The sequence below is a fragment of the Mercenaria mercenaria genome, chromosome 2, assembly GCF_021730395.1.
Source record: "Mercenaria mercenaria strain notata chromosome 2, MADL_Memer_1, whole genome shotgun sequence".
Classification (NCBI taxonomy): Eukaryota; Metazoa; Mollusca; class Bivalvia; order Venerida; family Veneridae; genus Mercenaria; species Mercenaria mercenaria.
The window spans coordinates 4,989,799-5,010,756 of record NC_069362.1 but is presented as its reverse complement, the minus strand read 5'-3'; the positions used below and the strand labels follow the sequence as shown (position 1 = coordinate 5,010,756).

Genomic DNA, 20,958 nt, shown 5'->3' with positions numbered 1-20,958 from the left:
CTTATATTATAATTGTATAATCAGTTTTTATCTATTTTTTTGTGTGTTGAACTGTTTTATTAATATTACAGAAGGCCATATTGAGATTTAAGGTGTTTAATATGTTCTAACACTGTTATATATCTTTATGTGTTACCTTCTTTAAATAAAGTTATTATTATTATTATTGTTAAGTCCAAACGTCATGACGCCAGTACGATGACCGTAGTCACGAAATCACGTTGATTTTAATGTAAGTTTACAATAACAATTTTCTTTAAATATGAACGTAACTTTATCATGCGAATTTTTCAGTATTTTTATCTAACAATATATGTGTTTACAGCATACAGACGTAATCAGAACATTCACTTCAAAAGGATTTCATTATGTACGCCCAAGTCGCGTTTGCCGAGACTTAAAACGTTATTTTCACTCGACGTTGACGTTGTTTCTAAGCGACGTTTCATTGACATTAGCATCAATAAGTGAGAGTATCCACATACAAGAATTTCAAGCGACATTTTAGCGATTTATTCGAGACATGGAGACAATTTTGATTCCAAGAGTGTCTACACTGACAAAAGATATGGGAATGTAAATGCAGTTGATTTAGTTTATTCAGTTATTAATTATATCGATGTGTGTTTTATTTTATTTAAGTACGTAAAATGGCTGCAGATATTTGCATGCATTTAAATGCATACAGTTTACAAATAAACCTTAAAATATGTAAGAAAACTGTATAGAATGAAAAATATATCTTCATAGTAGCTTACTTTTTTTCAGATTTTCCAACCTTGCAAAGTTTTCCGCCGTCACTGGATATGTTCCAAGTGTAATCACAACATCAGATTTTGAGTACTACCCAAGCAGACATGGTATGTATTCAAATGTGTTTTATTTAGTGGATAAATAGATATAGACTGACTGAGAATAAAAGAATATTCCATTTTATTCTTCAATCGCTTTTTATATTTACCCCTTTCTCGCCCGGTAAACCCAGTGACAATAGTACAATAATTGCAAGACAAGTATCGGAACAGATATATATGTGAAATTGTGACGTTTTGGGGAGGGCTGTCGCTAATGTTGTTAAAACTTGTAGCCCGACCCATTTGCACTATATATATATATATGTATACATATGTATTGTTTTCATTCATGTCTGTAATAGTTGCAATAAAATATTATTAAACTAAACTAAATAGAAAGGCTGAGAGTTCAATCATGGGTTTGGCGAATATTTTCTGTGTTTGAATGCAACCTGTCTGAAGTCATTCATCCTTCTTGTGGAGAAGTTGTGTTCTACTTACGGAGAACAATTAGGACTGATACATACCCGTTTCGTAATTTGTTACTGCTTTCCCTAGTCGTGTCTATATATGCTCTTCGTTTCCTTTCAAAGAAATCTGCATAGTTTCTTATTTCCATGTCATAACATTCTTTTTCTTTCTTCTGTGGCTTTTTGAACTCGCTCCAATGTCTCCATTTTCTCTTGAATTGGTCTCATTCCTCACTATGTCTCTATATGTCCTTTTCTCTTTTCTACCTATTTCTCTAGGCAATAGATTCACAAGCTTCCTTCGTTCTTTGAGAAACTCTGTACTCAAGAGATCCAGACCAGGTTACGTCACCCTTGCCTCTGACGAATTTAAATATACACTGTAAGAATTATTCCTACGATATCTCTTTCTTAAACCGATTCATTTTCTTACTAATTAGTAATTACATTGTCATGAAATAAATTCATTTCTATAGCAACAGTAATTGATGAATAATTGCAGTTGGTATATTTCATTTTTTTTATGAAAAGGTTTTCATCTGAGGCACGCACTGAGTTGAGGGGGCGCAAGCGGACATTGGTTAAGTTAATAAAGAAACATGAAATAGCCCTGGTAGCACTGAGAGAAGCTAGAATGGTAAATTTATTTATTTGTTCCTTTACAAATTCATTTAGTACTTATTGTTGCAGTCCTGTACATATACATATATGTAAAATTACCAGGTGGCTCAATTACATATTAGAACTCCAAGCATTTTATACATAAAAATTCTCAAACTGCACCAAGTCTTGCATTAAAACGACGTCTGTTAAATATAAAATGCCATAAATCAATATCATTCAGACTTTTATATGGGTGTGACGAAAAATATCAATTCGTACTATTTTACATCAACATTTGACTGCGCAAAACTGGTGTTTAGAACCATGTTTCAAAAATATACGTCACTCAAAAACATACTTCTTACTTTTATTTTCGATGGTCTGAATTTAAATAAATGAATTAAGTATTTATGTATACTCTTTTAAGTCTTGCCATATATAGATATATGTAAGAATACTGTCTCGCTAACTTCATCTGAAATCCGAATTATTACGTTAATGACAAGCGTACAAGCTTTTTGTTAAGTAATTATAATTTCAAAAATACTTGCAGAAATGTTGGAAGTCAAAGGATAAGACTGAGAAATACAGGTTGATATTAGAGACACAGAGATCGTCATTGAAATACAACCAAGATGAACTGAAAATCAGAACCGCTGCTATTAAGGTAAAAGTCAGTTATGCTGCCTTTAAAATACCGTATTTCACTAATAGAAATCTTTACGAACTATAATTTTATCTCGAAAGTAATGATATAGCATCATGCTGAAAAAAACAACAACACAGTCTTGTCGTCCCCAATCTAAAAAGAACATTTAATCAATATTCATGTGATATTTAACAATTTTCTAGTAAAAACTAAGTATAGCTCTTTTTATACATGGTATTCACTCCTTATTTAAAGAGACATCTTTTATGTGTATTTTTGTGACTTGACGTGGTGAAATAAATACAATTTGTGCAATTTTGGTATTTTTTATCTTAATTTTGTCATAAAAACACTTTGTTTTTAAAGTATGCTAAATTTTGAACATGTTTTTTCCCCAGTGATTTTGAAGATAAACGGCGGATTAACTGTTTTAGTTTAAAGTTTTATGTTTATTTAAAGAATAGTGTAGAATGCTACAGAAAGATAGTAGCTAGTGTACAGCACAATCGCTAAAGAGGCATGGTGTAAATTCAGTAAGATTCGACCAAGCATCTCTCGCATATCTCTGTTTCATCGGCCGACACCATATCTACGATTCAAACGCTGGTCCAGTATGATTTTGATAAGTTATTTGTTTAACTTTTTCAGGATATGGAAATTATGTTTGACAAATGGATGGCCATTCACGGAAATCATCATATTGAGTTTGAAACAAAATTCCTTGATGAAATCAAATACAGAGAAAAAATACAGAAGGTAGGATCATATGTCTTTCTTATTTAATATGAATATGTGTTGCCATGCTTGCTCTTATCAATTCATATCAAAATAACAAAGTATATATTACTTATACTGATGATTATCTGATAAAAACTGTTTCTACGGTGGCTGATTTAAGACATTTCATTATGCCCCGTTGCTTTGTGTGCACCATTTTGTCGACCTCGCGCTCGCATCACGAGTCGTAACGAAATTTTGACGACAAAATGAAATGTGCTACCTAAACCGCGTGCATGCCGACGTGACATAACGAAATGTACTTATACAGCCACCAAATATTTCGCAGCAGAAATATCGATGCCGATGATAATTCTATAGTCTGAAATGCTTTTGTTCTGCAGATTTCGAAAGACGTTGAAGTCGATATACTTGAGATGTTGACAGAAGCCATCCAAACTATGATGAGCAATAACAAACAGTATATAAGGTGAATTATCAGGATTCCTATAAATTGTTAAATGATGTCGTTTTTAAAGACGGCGCTAATAGGTTATGTGAAATTTACTTAAGGAAAAGATAATTTTTATTGTAGTCTTATACCAAGTTCACAACTACAGGTACAGGCCAGTCTTCATTATTTTGTTGGCATTCAGACATGCCACAAATAATACGTTATATGGGTATTAAATGTAGCCAAAACCACAAAATGGAACTCTTCACTTTTAGGAATAATACTTTAAAGCCCTCGTTCCTTATTCCATAATTTATAGTTAGGTTGATGTTAGCTTGACCACAATGCTCAGCAGTAATTCTTACCTCAGCTTATGTCATGCACAAACAAATCCTGTATATTTACAGTGATACAGATATAGACAAACTTTCACAGCAACTATACAGTCAGACAAGCCGTTCATACAAGTTCACTCAAGCTCAGGTATGCTCCTTGTAACTGATTTCAACTTCAAATCTTTCCAGTATTTTTCGGCGACGCCGTCTAAATTCGTTTTCGTTACCTATGCCACGTGACTTCAGTTTGCAAATCAAACTACTTGATAACGCATTATAGATAATTTATCAAAATGGAAGATTTATGCAACACTCTGCCTGATTGGACGAGAGTGGCAATTTCTTTCACTCTGTTGATTGTGCTACGCTGAGTGAAATGTAGACAAAGCGTTTATCCTAAACGACGCTGTTCACAGTTTTAAAGCTAACTTTGGCTCAGTATATTTAGCAAGAATATTGATATATCTCAAAATGATAAGTAAGTTTAATAAATATGATAAAAACCTGTTCAAATACCAACATATAACAAATTAAAGAAAGAGCTGAATACGGTCTGCGTATCACATGAATAAGGGTGTGATAAGAGTCTTTTATGTAGAGAAGTGCTTTTTAAAAGATTTTCCTTGTTACAATTGTCGTCTGTATATGAAAAGGTTTCTGCGTTTGTGACTTATTCAGATTGCATATTAAAATGAGTACTTGTTTGCTATGATATATTTGTTATAAATCATTTAACTGATTTATTATGTATGAATATTTTTCTTTAGTATGGTATGCAAATATTGAACTCAGTTGAAATCTGTTTTATTATATATATGCTATATAATGACTGAATCTCATTACACTGAAATAAAGGCACGCTGCATACAGTTTATCTATGTGATATGACTACAGTGAAACTTGCTTATGAAACAGAAATACTGAAATAATTACAATTGTATGTTTTGCTTGACCTTCACTTTTTTATAGGTGTGACGTCATTGTCCAAAGATTCTGCATTTGTTAAAGCGGGATCAGTTGGCCTATTTTAGAAATAAATAAAAATAATAAATAAAATAATCCTTTAGTTGATTTTTTCTCATGTATTCTAATCAAACTTGATTTGTAGCATCTTTATTAGGCCCGCAGCCAACTTTGTTCAGCTGGGACATTTAACCCCTTTTAGGGGCTGCTAGAGCTAAAACTAGAAATGCCTTTATACAGCGTCTCATGAACATCTTGGTGGATCTTTGTCATACTTGGTCTGGAGTATCATTATACGGTCCTCTTCCAAATTTATTTATATAGGAACTTGGGCCCTATTAGGGACCACTATAGCTAAAAGTAGATATGCCTTTCTTCGCATTAACCACTAAAATGTAATGGATTTTTATCAAACTCGATGTGTAACAATATCGTAAGGTCTCCTGCTATTTTGTTACAAATGGGATAGGGACCAATTTAGCTAAAATATAAACACGTTTAATGACCTTTTCTCATGAACCGCTTCATGAATCTTCATCAAACTACTGCTGTAATTATTCGTCTAAGGATAAACGAAACAAAATTGCAGCCCTATGAAACCTTTGCGAAAAATTAAAAGAGAACCATCTACAAATGTAAATTGTTAAAGTGCGGTGTTTAGTTTTGCAATTTGAAAAATGTTAGATGAAAGATGAATGTTAGATGAAAAATTCATAAACTTCTTTCCTTATTACAATTCGCCGACCAACATTTTTAAAGATATTTCTTGTTCGTATTATGTTCTTTTTTATAATGTAATAGTTTTCACTAACATACCAAACTTGGAGGAAAAAATGTAATTCAAAATTCAATTTAAAAAAAACCCAGAAACATTTAATGTAACATTTGAAGGCATTTGCCATTAGAAAATGACTGGCTTTGCATTAAAACTGGACATAAATGTGCAAACAAAATTTCTTAGAAACAATTCTTATGTTTTATCTTTTCATAATTGTAGAACATACCATGCCAGAAAGTCTGGATTGAAAAGCCACAGTATGAAAACAGCAGTTTGAGTAGAGAAGACATCAGCAAAAAGCTTCTTCAGAGGAAGATCGATTAATGAATATTATTAAGATATTAGATTATTTATAACGAATTGGGCGCAAAAAAGAATAGACATAAATATTAAATATGTCTCTTTGCTCAGAAGTTTGTCTTGTGTTATTAATTGATTCAAGAAATGAAGTAGTAGCATATTTTGATAATACGGAATTTTAGTACGCCTATATGTAATCCTGTCTCAGCTATCTCAACCCCTGCCCCCGGCCCACGCCAGTTATGCCTCCCCAAGCTCAACCCCTGCCCCCCGGCCCACGCCAGTTATGCCTCCCCCCTAGCTCAACCCCTGCCCCCCGGCCCATGCCAGTTATGCCTCCCCTAGCTCAACCCCTGCCCCCCGGCCCACGCCAGTTATGCCTCCCCAAGCTCAACCCCTGCCCCCCGGCCCACGCCAGTTATGCCCCCCCGCCCAAGCTCAACCCCCAGTACCAGCAGTATCAAAGGTAGTAACAGTTAACAGCTTGTACTACCATCAATTATACTACTGTCAGCTGTTTCTACCAGTTAACAGCTTGTACTACCATCAATTATACTACTGTCAGCTGTTCTACCAGTTAACAGCTTGTACTACCATCAATTATACTACTGTCAGCTGTTCTACCAGTTAACAGCTTGTACTACCATCAATTATACTACTGTCAGCTGTTCTACCAGTTAACAGCTTGTACTTCCATCAATTATACTACTGTCAGCTGTTCTACCAGTTAACAGCTGTACTACCATCAATTATACTACTGTCAGCTGTTCTACCAGTTAACAGCTTGTACTACCATCAATTATACTACTGTCAGCTGTTCTACCAGTTAACAGCTTGTACTACCATCAATTATACTACTGTCAGCTGTTCTACTACAGTTAACAGCTTGTACTACCATCAGTTATACTACTGTCAGCTGTTCTACCAGTTAACAGCTTGTACTACCATCAGTTATACTACTGTCAGCTGTTCTAACCAGTTAACAGCTTGTACTACCATCAATTATACTACTGTCAGCTGTTCTACCAGTTAACAGCTATAAACGTTTAACTTAAATGATTTTAAAAATCAGATTGTAACTACAAGCAACTGGGTGTATTTATAGCGCTTGAGACCAACTTTGAAACCCACTCAGTCCCACTGTCGGGTATTAAGGGCTAGGTATTACTACTTTTTTAAAATCGTTAAACGTTAAAACGTAGTAAACGACAATATACGTATTGCATACGACTAAACACGAAACGATGATTTCTCCATCACATTTGTCCAAACGCTAGTGAGATTCATCCATGGATGTGGTTTATACCCGTATAAATGCATAAAAATTAGCATTTCACTCTTATTGAAATTACAGCTATTATGTCTTATGTCGACAGTTTTTTTTCCCGTTCGCATTCAGTCTGTTTAGCCCACCATCATCAGATGGTGGACTATTCAAATCACTCTGCGTCCGTGGTCCGTCGTCCTTCCGTCCTTCCGTTAACAATTTCTCGTTATCGCATCTCCTCAGAAACTACTGGGGGATTTTGACCAAACTTTGTCAGAATGATGTATTGGTACCCTAGTTGTGTCCCCCTGAAAATCAGACTGGTTCAACAATTTTTAGTGAGTTATGGCCCTTTGTTTATTTTGATTTCTAATATAATTTTATATCCAGTGGCCCTCCAAGTAGTTAATTAGTTTTTTATGGCCTTACCTGTAGAAGGGTCATAAAGTCTGCAGACATTAATGAGATAATGATTCAAGTTGTTAATTATTTTCCTATTACACCTCAGCAAGGAATGGACTACCCTAGCAGATTGATGATTAATTTGTTTAGCACTCAAATTTCTGGTTTAATTATTAGTTATAATATAAGTAATTATATGTGCATTCTTTGTTATCATAATAGGAAAAAAAAATGCATATAACTCATTAATGGTGTCATATCTCTTGTTTAGGGTATAGGTTTAATTATTAGTTAAATATAATATAAGTAATTATATGTGCATTCTCTGTTTCCGTAATAAGAAAAAAAATGCATATAACTGAGTCATTAATGGTGTCATCTCTCTTGTTTAGGGTCAAGGTCACTTATTTTGATCTAGTGACCTACTTTTTTGTTTTTAACCTACAACATTCAAATTTGGACCACATGTATAGTTTTGAGTGGCTAGATGAACCTTGACATGAGTTGACCTTGATCTTGACCTAGTTATCTGTAGCTACAGCCTTCAAATTTGGACCACATGCATAGGTTTGTGTACCGAAATAAACTTTGACATTGACATTGACCTAGTGACCTTTCACATTTTTGAAGGTACAGGCTTCAAATTTGGACCACATGCATAGTTTTGTGTTCTGAAATAAAATTTGACCTTGATTTTGACCTAGTGACCTACTTTCACATTTCTCAAGCTACAGCCTTCAAATTTGGACCACATGCATAGTTTTGTGTACCGAAATTAACTTTGACCTTGAGATTGACCTTGTGACCTACTTTCACATTTCTCAAGCTACAGGCTTCAAATTTGGACCACATGCATAGTTTTGTGTTCTGAATTGAAATTTGACCTTGATTTTTACCTAGTTTCCTACTTTCACATTTCTCAAGCTACAGGCTTCAAATTTGAAGCACATGCATAGTTTTGTGTACCGAAATGAAGTTTGATCTTGAAATTTATCTAATGACCTACTTTCACATTTCTCAAGCTACAGCTTTCAAATTTGGACCACATGCACAGTTTTGTGTACCGAAATGAACTTTGACCTTGATTTTGACCTAGTGACATATTTGTGCTTTGCTCATAGCACATTCATATATTGACCAATCTCTTTGATATTTGGTATGTAAGTACCTGGTATAGAGCCAAAATTACCAATTGGTATTAGAGGTCACTGGATCCACGGACTGTGATGACCTGGATTCTGACATAGTTACCTACTTTTAGGATTGTGATCTCGTCTTGAAATTTGGAACATTCAAAAATGACTCAATGGTGGGCGCCAAGATCACTCTGTGATCACTTGTTGTTATTTTTTCACCCAGATTCAGTTTGTTTAAATTGATACATAATCACATAGTTCTGAGGTTTTAGGTCTCTGGAAAAACAAACATCCATTAACGGCGTTTGTTGGAGTAGTTTAAGGTTTGAACGTAACGACACAATGCACATCGTCCTGTGAAATGTATATAACTTTAAGGACTACGTGATGTATTACAAACATTAATGATTAAATGTGCCTTATTATTGCAAACATTAGAAAAAACTAAGAAGCTTCACTGCGTAAATTTATGAAGAAACTTTGATACATTCGCAAAGAAAACAAAGAAACATATCAGAAGTTTGTAAATTTATGAAATTTTCTAAGAATGTATAAAGAATAGAAAAAGGTGAACTTCGTAAAAAATATGAACATGCCTAAATTTTAAAACAATCACTTTTTTTTAAACTTCGTAAAGGTATTGGTTCATAGAATACCTGAAGCGGAGAGAGCTGCGCCTGTACTGTGCACCTGTACTGTTTGTTCCAGTTGCTGACATGATTTATAAATGAGCTCTTACTTGCCTTCTATGTATATCGTTCCTATTAATACTTTATGTTCCTGTTCTTTATAAATGTGTGTGTGGTATAAGCATTGCTTTTCATGTTGCGCTTCTGCTAGTAGGTAGCTGTTTCTAAGCGTAGACTACCACTTCTCCATTTTTATCTGCAAGACTAATTTAGTAAATAGCTACAAGACCGCCTTTTTCATTTTAGATTTTTTTTTAAATAGCTTGGCACATACTGTTGAATGAGTCGATGTTTACGTCATAAAATTTAAGCAAAGTTGCGTCAAGAACCCAGGAGCACAGTATGTTTTATAAGATCTTTAAACAGTTCCTAAACCATGATCTCAAAACAGTTCTTGCAATTTTCACGTAGGAAACTGGAATCCACTTGGCCCCTTTTAAACAGGTGAATTTACAAAGTCTTTAACTAACAAATCAACATAATATTACGTACTTCTTAGATGTCATCACAGAACTGTAGCTCATATTCCATTGTTTTAGAAAGTGACAATTTGACCAAAATTTTGAATTGGATTTAACCTGGGAGAAGTCCCATTGAGAAGAAATATTCCCATTTTCACAGATTTATTATTAACTCGACTTTAAATCGCTTAATGTTACTTTCTTTTTGAAAGCGTTTGTACGAGGGGTGTTCAATAAATACCCGGAATTGTGCTCTCATTTCTTTATGTATCATCAAAAATGAATGAAACTGCTAAATAATATAGATTACGGAGTACTGTGTCAAAATTTGTTTTTCTTCGGATAAATAATAAGTAAATACTAGTCCCCACGGCAACGTCATTTGGCGTCATCCGGCCCAATTTTGTCTCCTTTTCTACACTACATTACTTGCCACTGGCGTATTTTTCAAGCTACCTTTTCTTAAATTGAGCGAATATAAATATGAAATGTAAGCGTTACGCCAATAACGTCAAATTATAAATGTGACATCATTAAAATGTTTGACAGGCATACTGCGTTAGTCATCGCTTGAAAGTCAGTGTTGAATGGAGTCCTGAAATAACGTTTTGTGTTTTGAATCGATAATCAAGGAAAAAGACAAATGCTATACTGCTAAATGTTTAATGGCAATGCCCTGAATGAAAAAAAATTTAATAGTGGAACGGGACGTTTAAAAATGGTCAGGAGAATATCGCTGACGTCTTGTGGTACAGACATGAAAAATAACGTTCAATTAAAGAGCTCCTTTATACGGCATCAAAGCTGGGTGTCCCATTTCATCAATACGACAGGAATATCATATGAACAATATTTAGTTATTCTTAGGAAGGTGTAGAAATGCATATAATGGCGATAAACATTGAACCAGTGGTAATCACGAGTTGTACTGATTAATTGTTTGTGATATTACAGCGCCTTAATGACGTTGGGCCGCTTTTGAAGAATAAATAAATATTATGCATGTTCTGAAATCTGTAATTTAAATATTTGCATTAATTATGTTTATATCCGTCATATGTTCAAATTTCAGCGAAATGAGACCAGGAATAAAGAAATGAGAGAACTTTTCCGGATATTTATTGAACACCCCTCGTATATATACTTTCATTTACATGATAATACTGCTCACGTTGTGGTATGTACAAATTCAGTATGATTAAATTAAAGTTTGAATCTAAACAATGTGGCACAAAACAATTCGCCATCCGCCTCGTCATCCACTTAGGAGGTGGACCGGTGACGAACTCTGATTCACATTATATACCTGTTTTAGTAATTCTAATTTAATTATGCTTTGCGCCTTTATTTTTGAAAGTAAGAAGTTACATTAAAGAAATTATTTTCACTAACTACATGATAACAATTCTGTAGTGTAGAATATCACGTCAAAATATGGATAAAACTTTAGTCTAAGCAGACGAAAACAATACACAGCTTCCACGATTTTAGCACTATACTTGGATTACTGTAAATTTAATTAATTTTAAGTTTGGCGCGTCGTCGTCGGGTAGCCGAATTTCGATGCTGAAAAAATCAGTTTGTATTGCGAGACCCTATACCATTTACCGAGAGAAATATATCTCATGAAAGGAAAAACATTCATAGGACATAAAAAGGACAAACATATCAAACAGTTCGTCGGGATGTGCGAAAAAAAAGAGACAGACAAGATCACTGATGTGTAATTATTTATGTATACATGGATATATATCTGATTAATATAAAATACAACCGAAATCAAAAACAAAATATATATATGCTGTATCCAAAAAAAAAAGTATTCAAGATATGGTTTGTAAATCCCAGAGTGTAAGAGCAGTTAAATATTTATTTAAATATAAATGTTTTCATTTTGTTGCAGTAATTTCATTGCTTCTTGTCTACCAAATATGAAATAAGAATGCAGTTACTAGTTTGTGTATTTCTGATTAAAATAAACTTTAAATGCATGAACAATATGGAAGTCAACAGCTAACACACAGTATTGTGTAATTTGCATATCCACGAACGTTTTTGTTGATTTCGCCAGTGCGTCTATCTTTGTCATGTATATAAAATGCGTTAAGTACAATAATTCACGCTGTTGATTCATTGCCCATATAGAAGACATCAAAATAAGTGTAGATTCAGAGTTGCATTAATTGAACGAGCTGAATAATAGTACGAGACGCGGGCCTCTGTCTGTCGTTTTAAGGGTGAAAATATCAGATTTCAAATAAGAGTCTATCCTGACAAGATTAACTACTTTGAGCAGGTAACAAGTTTTACAATGATCACCAAATTTGGTGCTGATGTAAGTAAACACAAAAAAGTAGTAAATGTTAACAGTATTTTCCAGAATGGACAAAGATGAACACAACCACAAGGTGATCTGGTATGTATGGGGACTAATTTATGCCATCTCTGTTGTTCTAAATTGCAATGTTTTACAGCTGTGTATTGTACGCCGGTCCTACATATCCAACATTGTCATGTCCATTGACTTGCTTAGTTTTCCCATTTATAATATAGGGCTGGATTTCCTCGTCTAAATGGAGACTTGCGATACGTTCTCTTCTTTTCTCTATAGAATCATCAAATTCTCGCTCCGTATCCTGAAGAAGCAAACGTAACACTGAGACGCAATACTGAACCTCATTTACCTAAACATGTAAAGCTAATGAATGTGACGGAGTATAAGCGTGAATCGTGACGGGGACAACGTTTGCTTACATCGCTAGCCAAACCAAAACGTATTTTGTACATGCGTAATTTTATATAACGAGTAATCTGGTTTTAACGGTTGGAGGCGGATGTTAAATTCTGGGTGAGGGGGCTGTGAATTTAATTGTATTGAAGAAGAAATATACATATCAAGATTGAAAATGTAGGTATTACAGAATGTATTCTTAAGTTACTTCTCTGGAGTATATAATATACAATAGCATTAGCCGTGTCATTGGCATAGAAAAACAGTATTCAACAATTATAAAAATTTTTTATGTAACTATACATGTATGTAAATGCACTGACCGCAGTTTGCTTTATAAAAGAATGTTTATTTCAAGTAATATTTTGGAAACGTCTGTTGTAAAATTGAAGAATATAGGCTAGAGCTAATATTGTTGTTGTTAATATGGACTTACAAATTAATTGGTTGATTTAAGAATGGACTAAGACATACAACATTAATAAAACTGTAATAACAAACTGTTTGCAAAAAATGGACTTATATCAATATATAAGAAGTCATATTCTTACTGTAAAATTTGTCTTGCTATTAAGCTGTATTTTGACATAGAAATAAGATATTGGATGCAAAAAACACCTTCATATACACTATTTATGTTGTAAATATGGACTTACAAACAAAGTGTTTGTCATAAAAATAGACTAACCTCTCCATGTCTAACCCCAAATCTTAGTGGTTTTCTCCATGTCTCGGGCAGATATGGGAAGAAAATATCGAAAAAGGGACATATTAACTTTGGATTTAGTTTTTTTGTGTCTGTTACACCTGTAATAAAAGGTAAAGTAAAAGTTAAACAATATTCACAGAATATTCTTATTTTTAGTCTACTCGATTCAAATGATAACAACAGACAATTTGCCAGGCTTTATTTATATATCATACGCATACTTTTATTACTCGAACTAGATTCTACAAATGAGCCGTGCCATGGGAAAACCAACATAGTGGGTATGCGACCAGCATGGATCCAGACCAGCCTGCGCATCCGCGCAGTCTGGTCAGGATCCATGCTGTTCGCTAACAGTTTCTCCAATTCAAATAGGCTTTAAAAGCGAACAGCATGGAGCCTGACCAGACTGCGCGGATGCGCAGGCTGGTCTGGATCCATGCTGGTCGCATACCCACTATGTTGGTTTTCCCATGGCATGGCTCAAATGTACTTTTGAAACTATTCAATGTGAAAACAATTTGCCTACACCTATATCAATATAAAGAATACGAGTTCAAATACAAATTCAACAGAGTTAAGCATGACCTTACTTTTATCAATTCCAAACTTCAAACAGCCACCAGGTAAAAAGATGTAAGTCAAAGGTTTGTTTACAGATTAACTGTACAAAAGTTATAGACATTACTATCTGCAAAAAGTAGCCGTTATTGTCTACCGGAAGTAAGGTAAACATTTTTGTCTGACAGAAATAACTGACATAATTGTCTGCTGAAAGTAGACGTCACTGTCTGACAGAGTAGACGTAATTGTCTGGCGGAAGTAGACATTATTGTCTGACAAAAATAACTGAAATTATTGTCTGCTGGAAGTTGACGTCACTGTCTAACAGACTAGACGTTATTGTCTGACGGGGTACGCGTTATTGTCTAACGGAAAAAAACTGACTGTCTGCTGGAAGTAGTTGCCACTGTCTGACATAGTAGACGTTATTGTCTGACGGAAATAACTGACATTATAGTCTGACGGAAGTAGACGTTACTGTTTGACAGAGTAGACGTCACTGTCTGACGGAAGTAGACGCTATTGTCGGACAGAAGTAGACATTATTGCTTGAAGGAAGTTGACGTCATTTTCTTGCCTACCTAGCGGGGAAAGTATACATTTATCCGAGCACGCGCCGGGGATAGATATTCCTGTCTTTCCCTAGGGAAAAACCTTGTCTAAAATAGCGTGCACTAAGGTGACGTCACATAATACTGGTACCATTCTGACGTCATAAACTTTATAAATAATGTCAGGAAATACCCAAACCTATTTGTCTCCACGATCTATTTTGAACATGATAGGCAAGAAAAATGATCCAACATGTCTGCCTGTGTAAGACAGCTGTTTTCCCTACCCTCGGGACAGCATGGATAAAAACCTCGCTAACGCTCGGTTTTCCATTCCACACTGTCCCTCGGGTAAGGAAAACCCCGTCTTACACAGGCAGGCATGTAAGATCCTTATAGTCTGCCGGAAGTAACTTACCTGTAAGGAGACTGACAATCATACCAACGACAACTACGGTGACCACACCTATACCAGAGTACCATATATATGACACCGTATAAAGGCGGTTTAATCCTCTGAAAAATAGGGGAAAACAAGCTGGATACAATTGCCAATCTCACAATTAGAAAGTGATGTGTTCTACATTACATTGAATGGCATCTATGTTATACCGTGCTGTAACTAGCATGATATCAAGCTTAATCATTTGCCTGCTAAATTTCTAAAATGGACTTGTCCATCATTCAATTTTGGTAGTACCACTTCTCATCCAAAGGGGTGTTCACTGAAAATTTACTGATTTAATAGCGATCAGTGCATACCATGATCAGCCTGTACGGATGTGCGATTGAGGAATGTTGTTTTTTTTTTTTGCTATATTATATGGTTCCTTTTACACATGACCTAGATTTGATTCGTTTCTTCACTTTGTAGTTAGGAATAAATTCTAATTTTTTAGGACTGAATTCATGCTCAGTCTGCTAGATCTGTTTGTCAGCTATGTACTGTAAATTGAAGAACTTTTTAAGGGCGCAATTTGTCGAACTTTAAGAGCGAACTGACCGTCTTCAAATGTATGATTATTTATTTCAATGGAAGCGTACTGCCGCACTGCTGCTAAAAATCTCAGACATATCTTTGCTAATTGATCAACTGAAAACAAATTTATCAGAACACGATATAGATCCGTTTCACAGCTACACTTTCGAATGATTACTTACGTATAGTCATCATTAATATCGTTCGGTTTAAGCGTGACAGAAGTGTCTATTGGAGGTGGTGCGGTACTGTTTATAGCTGTCCAGTTACAAGCTGACGTGTATACAGGCGGTTTCACTGTAACGTTGGTCTTTGTGATAGAGGTTCCGAGTCCAATCCATAACAATAACAATACACTAGTCGTAATTCCTATGCATCCGCCCTGAAAAAAAGAATCATTTATAAATAGGTTTGTCAAAAATCAGGAGTAAAACCATTTATTTTTCAATTACTCGGTAGGTGAATCGCGGCGAATTACTGTATGATTTTCCGTTTTCGTTTTTTTATTCGAGTTTTACATTGGGCGAACTGTATCCTATAGGCTAAACTGACATCAGTCGTTGGAGTCCTTTAAAATAAATATCTGTTTTAAATAGCGCTTTCTGAAATATTTATTTACAATATCTCTTATCTTTGATTCTAATGTTGAGATGAGCATATAGAGAAAATGGTTTTCTTGGAAATTAACAGTGTCATTATGAAGAAAGAATACAGATTTCTTGATCTCAAAAGACTTTTTAAGTCTACCTATGCGCTTACTCTACGTAAGGATGTTCGTCTCACTATACTTAATAACATCCCATGGTTTGAAGGTAAATATGCCCCATACCGGTATGACAACAGTTATTGTTCGTGTAAATAAATGAAAACAATCACAATCAAAAGAAATAGCGTCCGCAATGTTAGGGACGAAGTAAACGTATGTACTTATTCAAAAAAGACCATAAACGTTGTAATTTGTATCAAACAACGTCAAACATACCCATTTGTTGGCCCACGGAAAGAGCATACCTAAAGTGAACATCCCGAGCAAAGGTCCTCCAAGCACACCGAACAACACATACGCTAGCTAGAAATAAACACACGAGAAAAACATGTAAAGTATGTGTTTATACGCGATGTCAGTCAAATAGTGCCAAACTCCGAGTTACGCAAACACATTTTATGCACAGCCAACAAAACACTACGAGTACAAATATACAATAATACAGACAATTTCAGCTGGAAGATAACAACCATGAGAAGTATGCATTATTGTTAATTCTAACACGATCAGCGAATAACCTACATACATGTAGAGCAAAATCTATCTCTGGTTATTCTGCAATAAACCACTCGCGTGCAATGACGTCATCCGATCAAGGTGCGTAGCACGGTCGTAAAAAGTAGTTACCATTTTTTCTAACACTGTTGATACTAGTATGTCGTGTTAGAATCGAAATAACAAGTTCCAAAGTGTGATTTATCGTATAATAACCCTCGTTTTTCGTTCTTACGCGAAACAATATATCACTCAGGCCTACGGCCTTCTTGATATATTCTTACGCATAAGAACTCAAAACATGGATTATTCTACGATAAACCATACTTGGGAACTTATTATTTCTTAAATAATATTGCCTTTGTCATGAAAAATGGACAACAGAATAGGCAGTTGTTCATAGAACGAAGAACTGGTAACAGGGAAGACAACAACTTTGACACAGGCTGAAAGGTAGGTAACTTCATAAACGTAGGATACTACTAATTTATATCACCATTTTTAACAGACCTTTTCTGGTAACAGTTACTTTTATTAACAATTGAAATATGAATAAAAAGTTAAATAAACCTGTAGGATCATGGTTCCCAGTTGCGATACGATAAAGGCGAAGGCTAAGGAGAGACATCCAAAGAATATAACTGTTAAAAAAAGAAAAAGGAAATCATTAAAAAAAAAACATCCATGATAAATGGCAGATATAGTAACAATGATATTTTGAAACGATGAATTTTTTTCAGGATCGTCGGAAATTGTCTCCTTTAGTCTTAAAGCAAATATGGATATGAAAATACTTTTCATCTTTCATTCCAATCCTCAGCTTCAAAAATTCCCTGAAAGCAAAACAAAAATATGGAAAAACAACAATATAAGCTAGAGAAATTAGGGACAGTTCTCCTAAATACATTGCCAGTCAATACAAAGACAAAATATCTTAATTTCTACCATCAAGCAATTGATGATATGAAATTGTTTGAAGGGGTCTAGGTCCTGCATGTAACATGTTGATCAAATTAAGAAATCCTTATTAAAATCGACATGTTTTAGGAATATTTGTGCCAAGTTATTCCAATACTCCTTCATTGATACCAGTCAGGAAGTAGACCCTGTAAACATTTGACCTTCAAGTTTAACATTAACCTTTGAGCTAGGGTAGGGGTCTGAGACTGCGCGCTACATATCGTCTTATTATGGGTAACAGTTGTGCCAAGTCATTTCAAAACCCCTTCGTGGACAGCAGAATTATGGACTGAACACGAAAACGGCTATGTTAACTGTTGACTTCTAAGTGTGACCTTGGCCTCGGAGGTAGGGGTTTTGGTCTTGAGCACGGTACGTCGCCCCATTCTGGGGAAGTAATTTGAAAAATTCTAGATGAATGGCAGAGCTATGGACCGGGCACGAAGAATGACAGACGTATATATAGACAGAAGGACGGACGGATGAACGCATAGACGCTGCTCGTTTTTATATCCCTATTATTCTTCGGAAAAGGCGAGGGGGGGGGGGGGGGGGGCAATAAAAAAAATGAAAAGCTTCAGAAAAATAAATGAAAATAAAATTGGCTCACCGAAACCTCTCGACATCCAAGTGGCACGTTCATTAGAAATTCCCTTACAGCACATGGGTTTCACAAAATCTTGCAACAACACGGCTGCTACAGCATTCAGTCCGGAAGATATAGTGCTGATAAGAAAATGTCAGAATGCTAAATTTCTATAATGAACTTGTCCATCTTCCAATTTGGACAGTACTATTAACTGTTAAAAGGGGTGCTTACCAAAACGATACTGACTGAATAGCGAACAGTGCAGATTATGATCAAACCGCACAGTAAGGGTTGAATACAACTGAATCAAAGAAAAGTCGGCTATCATTTTGCTTGGTTGCATTCTTTGCTTCTGAAGGATCTTCTTATTGATTTCATCAAAATACAAAACTAAATAATAATAGAGGTGCGAGTCAGAGCAACGCGAACTCCGTATATAACTGCTCACATCAAACAAAGCCAAGGTCACGGCCATAAAAGCTCACAGGAACCGAAGTAGATATTATATACAAGTATGCATGCCAAATATCATATATCGATAATTGTATTCATCTCGACACTTTTTGACCGACTGATGTATAAAATTATACAGAAGGCTCTAACTAGGTGATTGTGAAAATTATATCAGCTCGAATTTCCAGAAACTTGAAGCCGCTCTAAGATGGGAAAATAGTCGTTGATCCCGCGACTTCGTATATTGATCTCTTTGATGACACTTATCGTTTTGACCTATATTTATTTTGTTTAGATATAGCTACAATCGATATTGCTCAGTATTCAAATTTATTCATGAAATGTATCAAAATGTATCCATATCAAAAGGTCACATCACATGTATTTGTTGTTATTTTGATGAAAGCTACTTTCTTTACCTCCCACAAGTAAAAACTTCTTACCTGTCACAAGTAAAAACAAGAGGGTCATGATGATCCTGGATCGCTCACCTGAGTAATATGAGCTACATGTTTCAAATGTCAAACTGATGATAAAATATTAAGAAAGTCAATAGGTCACATTCATCGTCAATGAAATTCAGTTTTACGATTTGTGTGCAAAACTGTGTATGTCATCAAAATTTCAAGGCTGTATCTTAAAAAACAAGAGGGTCATAATGACCCTGGATCGCTCACCTGAGTAATATGAACTACATGTTTCAAATGTCAAACTGATGATTTTTAGAAATTTTTTGGAAGATTTTCCGATATACAATGAAGTAACCCCTGGGGCTGGGCCAATTTTATCTCGGGGGTCATGATTTGAACAAAGTTTGTAGAAGTCTACTAGGCAATGTTACATATCAAATATCTAAGATTTAGGCCTTCTGGTTTATTTTTAGCAAATTTATAAAGAGTTCCCTTTGTACAACCAAGTAACCCCTGGGGCGGGGCCAATTTGACCCTGGGGGTCAAGATTTGAACAAATTTTGTAGAGGTCCACTAGGCAATGCTACATGTCAAATATCTAAGCTCTAGGCCTTCTGGTTTATTTTTAGAAAGTTTTGAAGATTTTTCTATGTACAATCAAGTAACCCCATGAGGCGGGGTCAATTTGACCCCGGGGGTCATGATTTGAACAAATTTTGTAGAAGTCTACTAGGCAATGCTACATGTCAAATATCTAAGATCTAGGCCTTCTGGTTTATTTTTAGAACATTTTTGAAGATTTTCCTATGTAAAATCAAGTGACCCCTGGGGCGGGGTGAATTTTGACCCCGGGGGGTCATGATTCGAACAAATTTTGTTGAGGTCCACTAGGCAATGCTACATGTGAAATATCTAAGTTCTAGGCCTTCTAGTTTATTTTTAGAAAATTTTGAAGATTTTTCTATGTACAATCAAGTAACCCCATGGGGCAGGGTCACTTTGACCCCGGGGGTGATGATTTGAACAAATTTTGTAGAAGTCTACTAGGCAATGCTACAGGTGAAATATCTTAAGCTGTAGGCCTTCTGGTTTATTTTTAGAAAATTTCTGAAGATTTTCCTATGTAAAATCAAGTGACCCCTGGGGCGGGGTCAATTTTGACCCCGGGGGTCATGATTTGAACAAACTTTGTTGAGGTCTACTAGGCAATGCTACATGTGAAATATCTAAGCTCTAGGCCTTCTGGTTTATTTTTAGAAAAATTTTGAAGATTTTCCTATGTAAAATCAAGTGACCCCTGGGGCGGGTTGAATTTTGACCCCGGGGGTCATGATTTGAACAATTTTAGTAGAGGTCCACTAGGCAATGCTACATATCAAATATCTAAGCTCTAGGACTTCTGGTTTTTGAGAAGAAGATTTTTTAAGATTTTCCCATGTAAAATTAAGTGACCCCTGGGGTGGGGTCAGTTTTGACTCCGGGGTCATGATTTAAACAAATTGGTAGAGGTCTACTAGGCAATGCTTCACACCAAATATCTAAGCTCTAGGTCTTCTGGTTTTTGAGAAGAAGATTTTTAAAGTTTTTCCTTTCGGTTGCCATGGCAACCAGAGTTCTGCATGGAATTCAATTCTTTGAATAAATTTTAAAGAGGACCATCCATGGAACATCCCTGTGAAGTTTCATCAAAATTGGCCTGGTGGTTTAGGAGGAGATGTTATTTAAAGGAAAGT

At 35.2% G+C, this 20,958-nt stretch overlaps 2 protein-coding genes across 2 annotated transcripts in view; one reads left to right on the top strand and one right to left on the bottom strand.

Moving 5' to 3' along the window:
• The first annotated feature begins 423 nt into the window (after window positions 1–423).
• On the top strand, window positions 424–6,176 carry LOC123544216 (uncharacterized). The gene is made up of 9 exons (XM_045330278.2): window positions 424–576; window positions 769–860; window positions 1,544–1,646; window positions 1,796–1,901; window positions 2,421–2,534; window positions 3,165–3,272; window positions 3,638–3,723; window positions 4,095–4,170; window positions 5,983–6,176. Exons 1-9 carry the CDS (start codon window positions 524–526, stop codon window positions 6,085–6,087), a joined length of 843 nt encoding a protein of 280 aa, XP_045186213.2. The 5' UTR covers window positions 424–523; the 3' UTR covers window positions 6,088–6,176.
• Window positions 6,177–11,733: 5,557 nt separating this feature from the next.
• Window positions 11,734–20,958, bottom strand: part of LOC128550210 (sodium-coupled monocarboxylate transporter 2-like) — a 33,181-nt gene continuing 23,956 nt past the window's right edge. Inside the window, exons 9-15 of the mRNA XM_053528746.1 lie at window positions 18,384–18,499; window positions 17,384–17,454; window positions 16,535–16,621; window positions 15,735–15,934; window positions 14,992–15,089; window positions 13,438–13,556; window positions 11,734–12,654 (exon numbers count right to left, since the gene is read on the bottom strand). Of these exons, the coding sequence (XP_053384721.1) occupies window positions 12,487–12,654; window positions 13,438–13,556; window positions 14,992–15,089; window positions 15,735–15,934; window positions 16,535–16,621; window positions 17,384–17,454; window positions 18,384–18,499 (859 nt within the window). The 3' untranslated portion in view covers window positions 11,734–12,486. The remainder of the gene's footprint in view (window positions 12,655–13,437; window positions 13,557–14,991; window positions 15,090–15,734; window positions 15,935–16,534; window positions 16,622–17,383; window positions 17,455–18,383; window positions 18,500–20,958) is intronic.

Coding starts and splice junctions, on each gene's coding strand:
- LOC123544216 (XM_045330278.2), top strand. CDS start 524: ATGGAGACAATTTTGATTCCAAGAGTGTCTACACTGACAAAAGATATG. Junction 3,273..3,637: donor ACAGAGAAAAAATACAGAAG/GTAGGATCATAT, acceptor TTTGTTCTGCAG/ATTTCGAAAGACGTTGAAGT. Junction 4,171..5,982: donor ACAAGTTCACTCAAGCTCAG/GTATGCTCCTTG, acceptor TCATAATTGTAG/AACATACCATGCCAGAAAGT.